At 35.8% G+C, this 19606-nt stretch overlaps 1 protein-coding gene across 7 annotated transcripts in view; it reads left to right on the top strand.

Moving 5' to 3' along the window:
* ASPP (Ankyrin-repeat, SH3-domain, and Proline-rich-region containing Protein) overlaps window positions 1-19606 on the top strand; it is a 602088-nt gene that overhangs the window by 148558 nt on the left and 433924 nt on the right. For all 7 annotated transcript variants that reach the window (XM_074125835.1, XM_074125838.1, XM_074125841.1 and 4 more), the window contains exon 3: window positions 17063-17201. In XM_074125835.1, the coding sequence (XP_073981936.1) occupies window positions 17063-17201 (139 nt within the window). The remainder of the gene's footprint in view (window positions 1-17062; window positions 17202-19606) is intronic.

The raw sequence follows: 19606 nt of genomic DNA, 5'->3' as shown, positions 1-19606 counted from the left end.
CATCAAATTTTCTACGATATCTCTTTACATGCCTGATGGGGCAAGTAAATTTTTCTTTAAAAAAATAGAGGAATCTATTTCTGAAATAAAAACCGCACCTTCCCATTTGAAAAAATGAAGTTGGTGCCTGTATCTCGCTTCTGGAAGCACCGAAAAAAATTTACAAAGTAAATTTGGATTCCTAACAAAAAACTAAGGGAACACGTATTTTTTAGTTTTTTTCTAGCTATCTTAGTTTCCGAGAAAAAGTCGTTATCCATATAGCTTGGGACACCCTGTATATGGCAAAATGTTCTACTTGTGACGCACTAAGTCCTTAAGAGATGCTTCATTTTGACGTAAATACTCTGCATGGATAAGTTAGATAAGTATTGAATTCCCCATAGCCTTTAACTCTTCGCTCCACTTCTTTAAAGTATATAAGGCGTCCAATTTAGTTAAACAAATATTACAATTCTTTGTTAAAGTATTCATAACAAACACTCTGTACAGGAAGTGTAAAAACAAAATAAACAAAAAGCTCAAGCGGTGATTTTTGAAACAAAAGAGATCCAGATAATGGGGCTGAAGGTTGAGTTGGAAGGTAACGCACGAGGTATATCCCCTAATTAAGGCTGGAACAACCCTCTTTCACCTTGTCAGACAGCTACTTCAGTGTAAGCACCAGCGGCAAAATTCTGTGAAGCTGTGCTAGATGAAAATAAAAGCAGAATGAAGAACAAAACAGAAAAGTTTGGACAATAGATTGTATCTAATTTTTTGACTAGTTTCTACAACGGAAGGGAAGATTGTGAATATGCTAGATTTACGTAATTTCGGCTTTTTAACGGAAAATGTTTAAATATTTATTTGGTCCCACCTGAAAGGAACTTGTGTCTTTTAACGATTCAAAATAACCCCTTTTTAAATCATTTTTAAAAAATATTTTATCGAAAAGAGCTTTCATTCTTTAAGCTCCATTTGAATGAAATGAAAACGATATCTCATATAAAACGGAAACGTGGGAAAATGAGTTTCATTTTCAGTCGAACTGACGCCCATTGATGCTAAACGTAGCTGCCAAAACCACGAAATCTCTAATACAGCTTTATCTTAGTGTTAGCCCTGAAGTTTATAAGCTCTATTGAGCCAACCAATCATCTACGACAGCACATGTTTCAATTCATTCTGTCAATTCATTTCAAAATACGTAGCTTCACATTTTTTTTTTTTTTTTTTAATGCTTTAGATTTTTCATTTTGTTAGTTGTGTTTTGGCTTCCGTTACGGTTTTATTTTTTTACTTCTCTTACTAGGCAATAAGTATTGCTATAATGTCTAATTTTATTTTTCGTGATTTCCCGGATGTTCCCGTGAAGTCTGCGAGTCGGAAAATGGAGAAAATACTCGCAATGATCTCTCTGTGAGTATGAACCAATAGTAGGGAACAATATCGCCCAACCGGATCACTTTACTTATTAGATTTTTCATTTTCTTTTTTTGAGTTTTACTCGAAAATTTCGCCTTAGAATTTTCTTTTAACTGTATCTATATCTTTATTGTACTTTCATTTTATCCGTCTTACTACGTACGTTTATTGTATCCTTGACCTGTTACAGACTTTCATCCATTATCAGAGATAGATACGTCAGTATAGTGTATAATTTGCGACTTAGCTTGCATTTCCGTTTCGTACTGCACTTGTTGACTTGCAGACACACGGCAATGATATTACCCTGCACTGGGGGGGGACCTAACCAATTTTTCAGTATATATAATGCAACGTACAGATGTTAGTCACTTTATTTGTTACATTTTTCTTTTTTTATTTTTCAGTTTTGGGCACCTCTTGGTGATTGCGGGGGCGGTAGGCATAATTTAAATTACTATTTCAGAGCAATGGACGGCCCCATGCTTTATACACTATAAATAAGTGGTAATGATCCTAAAATTCCACGTTTAAAGACAATTTCTAAACCGAAAATATCTCACAAAGTTGGCTTTTATCTTTTCTTTTTTTGAGATTTTCCCAAAATTGATTCTTTCAAAAATTATTTTAGGATAAACCTGGGGAAAAGTAGGGAATGGAGATGATTCTCTTCAAAAATTTCATTCCAAACGCTGAGAATCACAACAAACTGTAGGTATGTTAGTCCAGACAGAATTATTGTACTTCAAAATTTAGGAGTTTAGGTAAAAATTATTTTTCTTAAAACTTTGTGAGAAAAAGTCATGAGTTTTAATATTTAATTTTATTAAAAAAGAAAAATAGAATATTTAATTTATTAAATTACTCGTGAGTTATTAACTCTGGCATTGAACATAATGATTAGTTCTCCAATAATTTTTATAAAACGGCATTAATAATCTATTAAAATTAAATATTTTATTACGTATTTAATTACACATCACTGCAATTAATTATTTTTGCTTTGATTAACCTGTTTACAAGTATGCGGTAAAAACCTATTCTGTGAGGTTGCAACCTTGCCCTGCAACTGAGCACTAAGTTATGGGACTAACTAGAACCTTAGAAATATTTTATCTAGGTGGACATTCATTTTTTTCCCCCACAGGCGCAACTACTGCCAAGATCATAAGCGCCTTTACGATTGTACTTGTCAAGTCAAAGACAAAAAAGATTTCCTATTCCTTATCGTGAAAATTACGCTCATCCTTTTAAATAAATTTACGCTGTTAAATACGTACATACATTTTAACAAATTCTTTCACACCATCTTGTTTAAGTTTTTGCTTCTTTAGTAGTACAAATGAATACCAGAGTTTCAGTTTGTGTTCATTATGAGATCAATATAAAGGTGTACGTGAACATATCGGACCCTCTTTTAAAGACGCCACGGTAGCCGAGCGGTTAGAGGCGAGGCCCTGTAAAGCTAATATTGTGGTACTGGTTTCGATTCCCTGGTCTAGGGCCTTGGATTTTATTTAATGGTTAATAAAAGAAATTTATAGTAAAGTATGTTTGCTAGTCGCCTCCGTCTTCGGCACCTAATTTGGTAGTTGGACGTAAAGCCCGCCTGAAAAAAAAATAGGCAATTACTTTACTTTACTATACATACATTTTACCATTTCTTTCTTTTGCATTTCGTTAAATTTAGAGTTTAGTTACATATTTAAATCATAGTAAAATTGTTGACGAAGTACACTGTGGAATAAAAGGAAATGCCTTTCCGTAGGATGACTAAGTCCTAAACCTTAATTTTCACCAAATTAAAAACTTGAAGAAAAACTTGGGTGACATTACTAAGCAGATGTGCGAAGACATTTACTGGAATGGATGTCAAGAAAGTCGTCGAAAATTTCCTTCAAGAATACTGGAATGGCTGTCCAGAAAGTCGACGAGAATCTATTTCTTAGATTCAAGAATCTAACTTTGGAGTAACCGTAGTATTACGCAAACTGCGTGAAAACCGCAAGAATTTTCCCCACTTGGTTTTCTCTTTCCATTGACTACTATTAAAGATAAACGCTATTGCATTAAATAATCTAGAATTACTGTACAATATAATGCACCTAACTACAACGAACTCTGGGTGAAAATGCTAATAATTAATAAAGCCAATATTCACCAATAATTAACACGCCGGAAATGTTTATTTATCTGGCGTTACTAGATCACTTTTATCAATATCAATTTTCCCCCCAAAAAACAACAAAAAAGATGGCCGTATCAGGTGGTTCAATTTATCAAGTCAATTACTGTAATCAATTTCCGCACACATTTTGGGGGGTGGAGCCTCCTCTATTCGCACGTCAATTGAATTTGACCTGCGGCATTGAATTACCAAACTCCCTTTGTAAATTGTCTCTCGCCCTACTGTACGTAATAAATCAATAAAATCGGAACTAAACGGCAGCTCTTTAAAGGTTTGATTATTTGACTTAATTTGGATACGGAAATCTGTTTTTACTCGAATTATCTGTAAATTATTACAACTACAGTAGTATTGCGATCGCTATTATTTTTCAATATCGGACTTCCGCCGGATGTATTAAGAAAAAGTTATTAGAAAATTCTCCGAATATTCTGTATGAAGATACAGCACTTTACTGCTAAATTCTCACATTACCCATTAAATAAAATCCAACCGAATCCACTAAACAACAATACATCCTAGCTTTGCGGGTCTAGCCTATAACCGCCTAACTTACTTTACTATAAATTTCTCATATTAACTATTAAATAAAATCCAAGCCCTAGACCGTAGGAATCGAACCCACTAAACCAACAATACATCTTAGCTTTGCGGGTATAGCCTACAACCGCCTAACATACTTTACTATAAATTTCTCATATTAACCATTAAATAAAATCCAAGACCTAGACCCCGGGGATCGAACCCACTAAACCAACAATACATCTTAGCTTTGCGGGTCTAGCCTATACTAAGTTCGGCTACTTTGTCTTGTGTGTTGTGTATGGGGAACTCTCTAGCCTAAAAATGGATATTCTTCCTGAAAGCTTTGATCCTATTTTTTTCTTCTGCCAACATTTACTCCATTTTCTCAGGTACTACCTGATCGAATTCAGAGATCAGAATTATAAAACTGGAAGTAGCTCTTTTACTGAATATATTGTTCAAACTTTATTGTAGTCCCTGCACTTTTGTAGATCTACAAACATTTAGTTGAAATTCTTTTTCAAGGAAATTCTGTTTAAGGGCACTTCTGAGAGAGCCAATGGCAACCTATTAAAGTACCATTTCACAGTAATCTCTAATCGATTGAAAACTCCTAAAAATGTTGCTTAAATAAAGCTTTTCTGCAATATTTCTTAAATAATTTACCACAAAATAAGCTACGTTATTTACCTATTAAACTAAGTCGAACGGGAAGTTCCAAATCCTTAATAAGAACGGAAGTAGAACACAATACAAACTTATCACGTAATAATTATCAATGAAAGGGATTGTTGTTTGTATTGTGAAATTAGTTTATGTTTGCGCCAGTAGAGCGGGTGACAATAAGACGGCTCTATCAATAATAGACACTCTCCTCAGACAAAGACCTTAAGTCAAGGAGACAACCTATCCTAACTTGGTGGCTTGCTGCTCTTTTACCACCACTGTTACCTCTCTCTCTTACCAGCTGTTGGCCGTGTGAATGGCAGCCCAGTGATAACAGTGAGCTCTGCTACAGACAATTTCCTGGCCACTGCGTTTGCCACATCCCCCTCCACCCTATCTAATGTTACCAATACAGATGGATCTGTTCTACTATTTTATTGTTAGTGTAACATCACCTTAACAACCTCAGATATTATACTACCTTCCTTGGCACAATTCTCTTACACATATGCTCCACATAAACAGGAAATTACTTCCAAATTCCAAATTTTTACGAACATTGTCCAGCATATAAGTGCCATATGTCACTTAAAGAAATTACACTTTAGTGGTAAGCTTCCCAAAAGTGCCACTGAATGCTTTTCTCCAATCAAAAAAAATAATATTCAAATTAAAGTTATAGATTGACGTAAATTTGGAGAAAAATCAAAATGGCCGTTTTTGTAACATCTCAGGAAAGTTAGAAAATTAATTTATTTCAAAAATTGGTAGGGAAGGAATTAGCTCAATAGTTACGAGTATCTTGGTGATTCAAGGTTCGAATCTGGCTGCTAGCTCTTAGATTTTATCTTCCTAGAAGCTGCTTATACTCGCGTCTTACTGTCCGGTGTTGGACAATGTTTTCTGTTACGAGAGAACAGAGAAGTGGTAAGACTGTATAGTATACACTGAAATGGTCCATTCTATCAGAACCCTCTCTTAGAAATGCCATCTAAATAAAAAGAAATGCGAAGAGAAAAATCTTTCAAATATTTCAAGGATATACCCATTTCTTTTAGTTTTGGTGGATACCTACATAAACACAAAACAATATTCATACTGAGGAGACGTCAAATCCGGATATTTACGGACTTGCCACTACTGGGCAGAGACAGGTGAAGGAGTTCATCACGGGCTATTCGGCCAAGGCTGGCAGCAGAATTAATCCGTCAAGGCCGTGGGGCTATAAGGATAATTGTAGGCCTATTAACCCGGCCTCTGCAGGCTCAGAAAACACATGCATCGTATGGGCCTAGCGGATGATAGCCTTTGTAGGTTCTGTCAGGAAGAGGAGGAGGAAACGGTACTGCTCGTATTTTGTGTCAGTGTGAGGGGCTCGTTTGACTAAGGATGTTACTCCTCGGGAAGGAAAAACCAAGGCCTGTGAGCTTTACCCAAGAGTCGCTCTCCAGCATTTAGAGTTTGATTAAGCGGACGGGTCTGGAGAGTGTGCTCTAGAGTGGGGGATCCACAATAGATCTAAAGGGGTCGCAGTGGCGTAGGCCTTCAAGGCCACCCTGCTAGAAACTTATCTTATCTTTGCAGACGTAACTAGTAGAGAGAGGATGTCCCGAAGACTGACGTTTAGGCCGGAAATTAAGGATTGGAATATGAAACGGAAGGAGTACAATGAAATTTCTGGTAGTTTGTTCAATTCTGTAAGAAAGGAAAGGCTCAGATCATTATTGATGGTCAGGGTGAAAACTTGGTAAGGAGCGTTTACTAGGAGGCCCAGTACAGTTCAGATTATGTTCAGATCGGTTTGTTGAATTTAATGAAGTATAAATTAAATCTTTGGTTTGTGTCAGCACGTTTTGTCTTAAGAATAATTCTTGATTGATCATTTCCCTGACTTTTCATGGTGAAGAGTTCCAAGTAACTCTGTTGTTCCATGTGCATACGACATCTGTGACTGTAAGATGAATTAGATTTGCGTAAAGAAGAGGAGAATTCATTTCCTGACCTAATATACGTCACAGTAGTACTAAAACTAGTCGTCAATTTATCAACAGTCCTAGCAGGAAATGGGTAAACGGGAAACCATTCTGACTGCGCAAAACCTGACTCCGCCAATGCAGCAGTATTCTTAATTTGAAATATAGTTGCAGACCTGGATATTGCAGTACAATCACTTCTTCTTTTTTTAACTGTCGGCATTGAAGTAGCTATATTCTGGAATTGATCTTTTTAGCAATTAGTTCCATTAGTTATTCGAAACTATTGTTCTTTCCATAAATGTTATTTTGGAAAAAGTATCTCATTTTTAGTCTTTCACCCTAAGTTTACAAATTCATTCATTGAAAAATAATTAAAATTTTTTATTTGGCACATTTCCTGAGATTTCATTAACTCGATGCAGATTTTTTAGAAGGAAATAACTTTTTCTTGCCAGCATCTTATGCATAAACATGTTTTCCTCTAATTATGAGATTAATTTTCTAGGGAGAAGTTGGCATCATCATTAAATGGGCAGCAATAACTCAATAACTTATAACTAAGGGAAGAGATTAGTTTATGGGGTTAACGCATTAGTTAGGTAAGTTTTGCCTTTGTCTTGATCAGTTCGCTGAAGTTCATTAATTTGGTGTTCAAGGTGATGGAAGTTTGTTTCCGCTTCTGCTGTCTTTTCTCTAGTCAGGAAGTACGTATCCACCTAAATGTATCTAAATCGTATACTAACGGAGAGTTCATGTATGATCTTTGGAATAGCTGCGCCACCATGGAACCCAAAAATAAGCTTTTCAGCAAAATTTAGTGAAGTTAAAGCTGTTCTTTAACGTTCCAATTCAGTAGACTGTACAGTGCTACCCTTGTAACCATAATTGAGAATATCAGTTAATTGGAAGTGAAAGAGCACAGAATAACTATGGATTTGGATCAACTCAGAGGTTAGCGGTGATCTTGAGTACAAATCCAGCTGCTGGCCCTTAGATTTTTGTTTTTCTTCCTAGGACCTTGCTAGGTGATGGACAGTGTTGTCTGTAACGAGAGAACACTGTCCGGTGACCAGCAGTGCACTGAAAAAAGCTCCGGACGTCAATGATCTCAGATTTTGACGCTCCATATATTGGAAAAATAAAACTAAATTCAATATAAGTAAATTTAAGACTTCACCCTCACAATTTTTTTTTTTACATACAGTGTACTCTCGATTACACGAATGTGGCATTGTCCGATTTGCGATTTCTGATCCCAGGAACTGTTTCCAGCACTGTTGATGGACGATTTTTTTTGCTGGAATTGTGCTGTTACTAGATTTTGTGTAAAGAGAGAAAGTGTTAAAACAAAATGAGAAACTGCTCGATAAGCTACAATGACGTCATCAAGCACTGTTGTTTGCAATGTGCCTTTTGTTTAGTTGGTGGTACCTTACTCTACTAAATTAGGCTGCTAGTATACGATCATCTTGCGTTGATACAGAATGAAACAGTCAACTGTTTACTCTTAGGTTTTCCCTGTTAGACATCTTTAATACCTGCAAGATACAAGGACTCTTCTCTTGGTCTTGCCACAACCCGACCCTCCAGTAGCAGATATTAGAGACAACTGTCGGTCTGTTTGTAGTTGTCGACTCCTAGTGTAGAGTTACAACATTTCCACCCAGTTTGCGTGCCTTGTCAATTTCTTCGTCCACAATCCAACCTTATACATTGATTTACACACACATACTCATTCTCTTACGTCAGATTTAATGGTAATACCTCAATTAATTTAGTAGTTACTCTTGGAAATCTAATATAATTGAGTACCATTCTTTGTTATTCTGTGAAGAAGTTCATTTGAAGTAATCATATTTAAAATAAATGACAATTGGACCGTATTTCTTTCTCCCATAATCAAACCATCTACCTCCGTTCTGTTATCATGGAAAAGCGACCATAAAAATTGTACTTATATTATGGAGGTGTCCACTCCGAGATTTCAAGAGAAACGTTGAATGTAGGGCCTCAAAAAGTGGACATATTCTCTTCTTTTAGATCAAACTATCTAGCGCCAGACTGTTAGCTGTTAGAACCTTCAAAGAGAGAGAAAATCTAAAAGCCTGCAGCACTCGTATCCGGGATCTTCGAAAGACATAATCTAACAGCTGATTCCTTTCTTAGTAGAGTTTACCTTTGGAGGTGCCACGGATAGCTGAGCTGTGGTAGGCTAGACCCGCAAAGCTGAGATGTATTGTTGGTTTATTGGGTTCGATTCCCATGGTCTAGCCCTTGGATTTTATTTAATGGTTAATATGAGAAATTTATAGTAAAGTATGTTAGGCGATTATAGGCTAGACCCGCAAAGCTAAGATGTATTGTTGGTTAGTGGATTCGATTCCTAGTGTCTAGGCCTTGTATTTTATCTAATGGTTAATATGAGAAATGTATAGTAGAGTATGTTTGCTAGTCGCCTTCGACCACGACACCTAATTCGGTAGTTGGAAGTAAAGCCTGCCTGAAAAGTAAGCAATACTTATTTTTTTTAAACTTTTTCCTTTACTTAAAATTATCAGTCTCTATATGAATGTACAGAGTTTAAATACACGCCACAGATATACAATTGAATCACTTCAAGAGTTCTAACCACACAATTACGATCAAAAATTGCTCCATCTCGAGTTATGATTTCTCAAATACCTTTCCACTTAAGTCCAAGCCCTTACAACTACCAATTTCCTTATAATTCACTATGACGACTAAAAAGGAAAGAAAAGAAAATTAATATTAGTAACTTGATCAATAAAAATAGTTCATCAATACTTAGATGGGTAACCAACTTTTTAGAGTTTAAAGATTTTCTTCAATCTGTCCAAATTTTAGATTATAAATTTTTAATGACCCTCTCCCATTGTATTTACGTGTTCCAGAAGGATGAACAGAACGAATATGATGACAACATAATGGCTTCCACCAGACACTAGGGTTTTTTTGTGCATGTATAAGCATGTAATGTTACAGTTAGAATGGCAACGCCCTAGTTTTTAGAATCCGTCATCACACGAGCGCACATAGAGGAACGCACACACCCACGCGTACGTACGTAGATAATTTCTAAACCGCACGAAATGATCTTTGAAACCAAACAGCTAGGGAAATGTATTTTGTCTTTTAACAGGAAATTGTGTGGAAATCCGGCGGGGCAGAACCAGCTGTTTTGCCGCCAGTATTCATGGGTCTTCCTCTTTGCTGAATAGATAAAGAACCCACCATACATAACACATGCGGTTTGACATTGATTTCTCGTCCTCCTTTCTCTTTCATTCCCTCTCTCTCTGTCTCTCTCTCTCTTACCCTCCTTTCTTTCACTAAGTGGGAGTAGATAACTGTAATTCGCGTAGATAGTCAATTTTTAAATTTTTCTTCAGAAACAGCTGTTAGAGTTCTCCTAGGCCCAAAGAAGTGTTTTTTAAAAAGGGACTGTGTATGTCGGCCTTTTTCAAACCATATTCATTTAAGGTAGATTATTTATAAATACCATTTTTTGGATTCAGAAGGCTTAGACCGTGTGTCAATAATAATAATAATAATAAAAGTATAGTTTCCTTAAATTACCACACACCGATATCAAGTGTAATTGCAAAAGCAGCACTACAAAAATGGCAGATAGATAACAGTAATGGTAATAAAGGAAGATTCTATAAAACTATGGCAGATCAGTTACCTAGACAATCATGGTTTAAGGGAACTGTCACTAATAAATGGGTTGTTACGACAATAAGCAGGCTGAGAGCGAACCACGCTGTGTGCGGATCGTATCTTCACAGGATCAACAAAAGGTCCTCTCTCCTCTTTGCGTAGATTGCAATGAGGAGGAGGATTTCAAACATATAATAATGATATGTCCCACTTTATGTAGTAGAAAGGAAAAGAATGTTTGACGACATATACAGGTATTTAGATGCACCATTTCGCTACGAAGATATAATATTCTCCACCAACATCTATGTGCTTAAATCTGTAGCAGAGCTAGCAATGAAATATGAATGTATTTAAAAGTTATAGCCGATTAGAATGAATGGAAGAAAATGATTAGAGAAGGATTACGTGATTTTAATTTCGGTTAAGCTATAAGGATGGCAGGAATATAGAGTACTGATTCATCAATTAGTTGTAAGTTTGTATATAAACAGTTGTATATAGTAGAGGGATGAATGTGTGAAGCGAATGTATTTATAAGTAAAAATGGAGAGTGAGTGATATTCTAGTGATAAGCTCCTAGACGATGATGCTGGCTGTATGGCGGAAGCCAATACCAAAAAAAAGAAAACAAAAAAATAGTTTACTTGAACATTTATCACCCCAAAGTGGTAAATATGTATGTTCGAGAAGGAACCTAAATTAGGAACGCTAACCACCGTCGATCTAGATGCGCCCAAAAATACAAATAAATAAAATAAAAGTGAAAGGTTTGGCCTAAGCGTTTAGCAAATACTGGATTCCAACGCATCATGAGTTCGAATCCAGATATTTGGCCTTTAGATTTTCTTTTCCTAGGAGCTTCTTACAGCTCCACTGTTCGGCAGTGCACTGGGAAATGTTCCAGGCACCGAATAACCTCAGAGATGTTGACGCCCCTTATAATTCAATATTAATAATAATAAAGCCTTTATTAAATTCTTAATACAAAGAAAACATATTGATAAATAAATATTTTTCAAATTTTTACTGTCCCTAGACAAACGGTTGACATGGAATCCCCATACTAGACTGGAAAAGACAAGAAACTAACCAACGGCTACAAACGTCTCGCCAGACTACTTGACAAACGTTCGAAACTTAACCTACAAAACAAAACACTCTTATACCTACTGTTACTGCGACCTATTTGGTCATAAGGCATCGAAGTATGGGGGATCGACTAAGCGTTCTAACTTACTACGCCTCCGGGCATTACAGTCAAAAAATACTTCGAAAACTTCTTAACGCTCCGTTCTGTGAATTTAACCTCACTATCCATAATGACCTCAAAATTCCTTTCATTACAGATCTTGCTAACACTCGTTTCTTCAAATTTCATTCCACTCCACAGCAGCTAGTTCTAACCCTCTCATGGAACACCTATCTTCCTCCACATTACACCAGATAATCCTATAAGGTGGTTGAAGAGAAGATGGCCCCACGATCTACTCCCATTATAAGAGCAGTATAGTACGATATTCACGTTAATGGAGTGACACTACTGGGTGCCTTCTCCTATATTATTCACGACATTGTTATATTTAATCACATTTGCTTGTTGTAACAATCGTTGCAGTTTCGATTTTCAAAAAAGTTTTAAAAAATCAAAACTCTACTAATGTTTTGTTTAAATCTATAATGAAAAAAATAAAATTCATCTTTTTCTTTTAAATTTTTAGCTTCGATATTTATCACAAATTTAGAAAATGAAATATTTAAAACTAAAAAAAAATTTGAATGCTTATTTCCGGTTGGAACACCATTAAGAAACTTTTAACAAAATTGAAATTCTCCCTCTTAAAATTTAGTTTGTGACAACCTTTTTTATTTTGCATGAATAATAATAATTTGTGGATGTCAGCTGTAAAGAAGGAGATTTTAACAATGATAACATTTAACATCCGGCGGAACTGCCTGGGAGAAGGAAAACTCTAAAATACTGTCAAGGTAGGCAAGATTAGACTGGCAGTTTCCACTAATTTCCAAAGTCGGCCTCTCTCTTTCGCTTTCCAATTAGCATTGTTAGATCAACTTCTACTCATAATTCAATATTTTGTAAAGTCAGCTACTTCATTCGCCCTTTCTTATCGATTTCAGCTGTTTAATATGCTGATTATATTATCGATTTTTGTAAAAGAGTACTTATGCGGAGGGGGGAGCAATAAATAATTTCTAAATTCATAAAATTCATTCATAAAACAGCAACCGAACAACAATTGCAGTTCCAAGGGCTACTAATGGATCTTTAATCACGTGATGGGTTATAGCATCATGTCTTTTAAGTCTTTTGTGGGAGATCCCATGTGATTCCTCGTCTCCATGATTCTACGTAAATATAATCCCAGATATCGTACGTACTTCGTCCCACATACGCATAATTTTGGTTTTTTTTATTGTTAATCTTTCGAAGAAGGTTCCAACGATTTAGTCTAAAGATGTGGTAACTGGTGGTTGATATTACAATCGCCTAGAAAAAGCTATTTCAACGGCTGTTCTTGGGTTTAACCATACTTACTTACTTACTACTTGGTGCAACAGCCCTTAAAGTAGGACCTAGACCTCCTCAACAAGTTCACCCCATTCATCGCGATCTTTCGAGGCCTTAAAGCGCCATCTTCTCCTTCTTCCTCCACATCATCCAGCCATCTAAGTCGAGGGCGTCCTAGACTTCTTCTTCTGCCTCCTGGGTTTCTCTTTCAACAGTTTTTGGGGCACCCCTTCCGGCAGTCATCTTCTCCACATGCTACCAACCATCTCAATCGCCATTACTTTATTCGGGCGACTAAGTCTGATACTCCAAACAATTCCATCAGTTCAAGGTTCTTTTTTTTTTTTATTCTCCAGGAAGCCATTCGCTCTCTGGGTTTAACCGGAAACCAGAAATCACATTTTACGGATTGGTGGTGATGTAGCTGTTTAGATAATTATACTGCTTCACTAGACTTCCTTCAAAATATAGTAAATCTGTCTTCCCGCCAGACAAATTCCCAGAGTTAAGGAATGACTTTGAAAATACCTTTGAACCACCTTGAACTTGATTACATAAAATGCTTCCAAGATAAAAAATCAAATACATTTCATTTTGTTTATCACCTGCTAATAACAATGTATCATCAAAATAACTGCCAAGGATGGATGGGATAAGATCAAATCCTATGGGAAACTTCTTTACTCCCATTCAAATGTACCATCCACAAATTACGCTCAAGGTCAGCCGTATGTCCTTCGACTAGTGCCCTCCTTTGTTCTATGCTTAATGTCTTTGTTATTAATTAATTTTAAAGTGCTTTTATGAAAACTAACACTGCAATAAAAAGGAAAATTTGGAAATATATTTTCTCACATTTCATTTTAGACATTTTTGTATATTTATGCAAAAAAGAAAAAAGAAAATCATAATAACCACGTCCGGTAATTATAATTCTTTGTTGTCTGTATTATTATTTTTAGCATAATTATATTTTATTTTGGAGCTGAATTATAATTATGGCTGGATGAGTTTTTTTACCATTTTATTTTCTTCACGTTCTCTCACCGCTAGAGAATCGGAAAAATTCCGATTGTGCAGATTTTCTATATTGAATTTTTCAGGGGAATAACATGCATTTTGTGCACATTTACGTCTTATAACGTGTCCAGTATGCGCGTCAATCAGCTTAACTTAAAATCGCGGAAACTTCTTTAAACCATGTTAACTTTGTCAGATATATGCTAAAATCCTTAGGAGCATGTGCAGGAATAAGGATTTTGCGTTGTTTAGGGGTTTTATGGAAATATTTAAAGCTTTGGTAGGACTTAAACAGGGGATTGATGTTTATTTCCTCTAGTCTGTGTTTGCCCTTTTATGGATTAGTTCCTTAGAAGGAAGGGACGTTAAGAAGGACCGAAGGAACGGCTAGGATTATCTAGGATGGCCGCTTGAACCCAATAAACCTCTCTAACTCTGACTTTCACTGACACATCAGTCTAAAATCTTCTTGTTTCTGGGTCGTCTTCTTCTCCTGCACTCCTGAAGAATCCAGGTCAACACTTTAATGGACCATTGAGTCTGGGACGTCCTTTGTTCGTGTCTTTACCAGTCACACCTTTTTTTTTTTTCTTCTTCAACCATTTTGCCTCTCAACATCTGTAGTCTTCTTTTAAGTCCACATTTTTCATTTTATTCAGCCTCGTATTTTTTGCCAGAAGTTTGTTTCTGTTCTTTTCAACTTATTTCTGAGGCTTCTCAGTCTCTTGAATGCATTCCAGAATTTTAGCCAAGTAGAGAAGTATTACATCGATGTTGGGGCAAAAAAACGTGATAAATATTCTCCAAATGATAACTAAGTATGGTACAGTGCTGCAACCACTATGTCTAGACTGGCAACTTACAGCTTAAACAAATCAAAAGTATTTGTCTTCCGATGCGGAGATAAAATAGGAAAAAAAAAATTGTAAAATAGGTTATAAAAATTGTGAAATAATTATTTCAAAAACTGGGAAGAAACAATTTTAGCGCAGCGAAAATTTAAATTTATGTAGTAAATTTGGCTTAGAAATTGGCGTCATGCTAAGAACGATCTTTTTTTCAATGGAAATTTGAATTAAACGATTTGTCTCAAGTGTTTTCCGTTTCCTTTTACGAGTCAACAAAATTGGGAGAGGAAATTGGAACAATACAATCTTCTATAGGACCAGGACCTTCCTGGGATACCTTAAGGTATCTTATCTCGGTCTGAGGCCCGCAAGACCCTACTTTAGGGCTCGTAATCTCGGGAAAAAAAAGGAAGCTCAACTTATAATGGAAAATTCAATGCGAAAATACTTGGTTTGTACGTGTATTTAAACACTTAAATGCTTGAAGTAGCAATTATGTGTAAATATTACTACATTTAAGTTTGAACTCAAAGAAAATTCTTTGATTTATATTGAAAATAGAATTATTTACCGGATGTTAACCGTTTGGCAGGCTAAGTAAATTTCATTAGCTCTGTTGCAGTTGTGGCAGAATTACGCTTGGTTAGTCAAGAGACTATGTATGTATGCTCTTGGTAAATTCACTTGTGTGTTCTGCAATATTTGCTAACCTACCCGGACGCCTCCTTTCAACAAGATTTGGTATCCTCCTTGCAACTAACCACCTCTTCTATACTACGTCCTCTTCGCTTGAGCGCCTTAATGAACTCTTTTTTTTTTATGTATTCTCTTTCCTCTGACGCTGTCGCTTCTTTCTTCTTTGTTTCTGTCACTGTTTTTGGTGGAAAACTTTCAAAGTGGTTCTAAATTATTCGGTGGGCAAAATCTAATATTTATTTATTGTAAGCTTGCTTTTGTTTTACATACATTTTTTTGGAGTCTTTGTTTAGTAAACGGCATGCTAGAAGCAGTTAGAGATTTTGGAAGAATTTCTCAAGAAGTGTAAAGCTCTCTTGTGAAATCTTTGTAGATTTTGGCGTGATTTTGTTAAAACGGCCACCGGAAATGCTCTGAAATTATTTTTTTCTGAGAAAATTATAATTTATTTTTTTTAAATTCATTTGTTAAGTTACACCAGCGTAAGATACGCTATAAGTAACAATGACAATAACTGACACTACTACAAACTCACTAATTGAGGGGAGAAGTTACCCAGTGATGGACACTCCCTAAGTCGTCTCCAGGTTTAGCTACTCTCATCGCTAAATCGCGAGGCCACTGGCTGATTTTAATCGTCTGGGAGGATGATCTGGAAGGTGATGAGATGATAAATGGCGGACAAGAGGATTGGAATGAGAGTGCTAGTTCTGATGAAAACTTTTATAGCGAGTTCGTGGCAACCTGGACCTACAAACAGAATTTCCAGATCTGTGTGGATAGTTAGATTTGAAACGTAAAGTGGAGCGTTAACAAATTTTAGACTGAACAGATTGAATTCGTTGAATATTTGGAGCGTTTGGTTGAACCCCACAGTTCAATACAAGTACATCCAGGCGCGTTTCATTCTAGAATTGTAAATCAGTCGTTTGTTATTAAGTGAAAGTTTTGAACGTTGGTCTAGTAGTCTTTTAAGTAGTCGATAACGCCTGTTAACTTCAGTTCGTTTAAGTCGTGTGTGCTGGTTCCAAGTCAGTCTTTTGTCTAAATAAAGCCCAAGATAAGGGACAACATTGGCAGGAGGAATTACAATATGCAGTGAGAATCAACTAAGAACAATCGGTCCCCTACTAAACTGTTGTTTATAAATTATAAATAAAAATTATTTATTACATTAGGCGCCATGGCAGCTGGGAGAGGTTATTATATGGTAATTTAATACCATGTACGACGCATCCGATCTTGAAAACGCAAACTCATTGAACGTAGAAAACTTTATGGTAGGATGATCAACAGCAAACGCTTGATTCTTTCAGAAACGCTCACGTCTTAAACTGTTTTAATTAAACTATCGGAAATCCTTTTCTCTCCCTCCACTCTCTCGGCTTTTGCCCATGCGTACATTCACCAAATTTTCATTCATGTTCATTTATAAAAAGGATATGACGAATTGACATAATGTTTAATTTAATTCTAGTTTACATTACTTCCGCTAACAGTAAAAAACCCTAATTGTCTGTTGCAGCTAATAGTGCAGGTAGTGGTGGAGGAAGGCACGGTGGATGTGCCTCTAACTCCGGAGACTACCTGTCGTGATGTTATAGAATGTGTCCGAGATCCGGGCGAAGAACACTGCACCCTTGTACATACCATCGGTAATAACCGTAAGTAAAAATTCTATGCCTTTTTTATTATTGGTAATATCTAGAGCTATACTTGGAGTAATTTATACAAGATTGGGTGATTGAGTTTTTGGGAATGAATGGTAGAAGGAGAATGTAAAAGAGAATTGAGGTGAAGAAGTAAGATATAGAGGAAATTTTGGGGTTTAAGTTTAAGTTTAAGTTTGTATAACTGACTTCAAAATAAGCACCATTTCACCTTCAGCTAGGCCGATGTTGCTCTACGCCTGCTCTGCCTGGAGCCTGGACTTGTAGTAAGCAACATCAAGAAACTTCAGGACAACGCAAAACAAATTTCTGGAGACTCGCAACAGACTCTCCAGGACGCACTATAATTGGACTCCCTCCATGAGACTGCATCCATTATCCAACGTACACTCCTTTATCCAAAATTGCCTGCTCAAATTCCTTTCCATCCTAGACTGCCATCCCAATCTACCGCGACATAGCCTCCTACAGATCCTTCTACTCCCTACAGGCACAAAAGACTAAAACAGATACTCCTCTAACTCTCTACACTAGCTGCAGGTTTTTCCTCTCCTTTTTTCCCTGCATTCCAATCCTACTCACTTAACCTTTCTCGTTCCTCACTTGGTAAGAAGTTTAAAATGTATTATACATTATAATTCTGTATTTAATTTATGTATATATACAAGTATATATATATAGAAATCAATATTTCTTCATTATTCCATTAGCTTCAACAAAGATAACACCAACAAGAAACAATTCGATTTTTAAACAGCCTCCTGCGGACCGTGAGCTATAAGTAGCTCCTACGGAGGGAAGATCTAAGAGTTAGCAGCTGGATTCGAACTCAGGATCTCCGCTCGAGAATTCAGTTAGCTAACCGCTGCGCTAATATACGATATTTGCCTTCACTTAATATTATTGGCAAAAACTTATTCAGAGCGCAAGAGGGAAATTCTAAAAGACACTAAACATGAAAAACCATTTTCCAAGCCATTTTTTTTTCGAAATCAGATCTTTATATATATAATATATACCTGTGTATATATATGTTTATATAATCCATTTTATAAGAAAATAAAATTATATATAAGCTAGAGAAGTAGGTTGGAAAGTAGTGAACGTGACTTTGAAATAAAATCTCATTACCACAACGACAGAAACGTTTTGAATACCAAATTATGTGGCAACCCTAAACTAGAATGTGGCCATCTATATCGCCATATAATAAACAAATTATTTGAATTGTAGAACTTATTTATTTATTTTTTTATGACACTGGCTAATTTAATTAATTGTACAGAGGGCTACCACTGGGTAGTTTAGGCTACTTTTTTTTATGATTAGGCTCAGATTTTATAATATTCAGGTTTTTTTTTTGAATATCTAATAATCAAAATTTAAAAAATAATAAATCAATTGATAAAATGTGTTGAATTTGATGGCATATAAATGAGCAATGGTTTAAGAGTTTGATCACATCATTGTACTACATCTTGAATGGTGACTTTAAGCTTTAAAGTCTAGTCAAGTTTAAACGATTCTCTGAATATTAAAATATTGCCCCCAGCTTGCTGTTCTACTAGTTTAAAGATGGAAGATTCAGTGTCTTAATTGGTGAATCATCATTAACAACACTTGGCCCCCCCCCCACAATGTCTAACAATCATTTAAACTTTTCAGACATTATTCAAACTTTTTGCAAAAAAGTTTTCATTAGAATCTACTAAAAGTTCCAGCTTGAATTCAAGTTGCTACTTCTAAACTACCTGTACTATTTACATTTCCCTTCGTTGGTATGTTAATGTAATTTAAAGGTGGCTTTTCTCTGTACGCTTTCCACTGACTTTAGTTTCTCTCATTGTTTTTATACTGCAGTCAATTTTTCTTTTTGGCCGATGGTTCATATCATTAGTTTTTCACCGTTTCCAATGTGCTTTAAATCTTCCTCACAACAATTTGATTAACTTTCCGTTGTTCCGCGATCTACTGAACCATTTGAGAGCTCCAAGATGATGCTACAATTCCTGGAACCAATGTTGCACATTACAGATTCATTGTTTTCACCCTTTATGTACTTAACATTCTTAACACTAAACCTACCGACATTTATGCATAACTATTCCTACCATGACCGGTCAAATGACCGCACTTTAAAATCACTTAAATTTCTTATTTTAGAATGAAGATAATAATTAGTTACCAATGAAAAAGCATAGTTTCTTTTGTTTAAAAATAAATCTCGTAGATTTTACTCTTTTTTGCATCATTTTTTATGATTACAGGCTTCTCAATTGCAAATTTCCCGCATACTTACTTTTTACATTTTAGACAGCATTTTTTAGTCTTATTGCCTTTGCAGTATCTTATTTGGCTATTTTCCGACCATTTGTTCTTGTACTAGTATTTGTCATGCT

The sequence above is a fragment of the Rhodnius prolixus genome, unplaced genomic scaffold, assembly GCF_049639745.1.
Source record: "Rhodnius prolixus isolate KJV_2025 unplaced genomic scaffold, Rpr scaffold_3, whole genome shotgun sequence".
Lineage (NCBI taxonomy): Eukaryota > Metazoa > Arthropoda > Insecta > Hemiptera > Reduviidae > Rhodnius > Rhodnius prolixus.
Note: the sequence above shows the minus strand (reverse complement) of the source record. Positions and strands in the feature narration are given on the sequence as shown.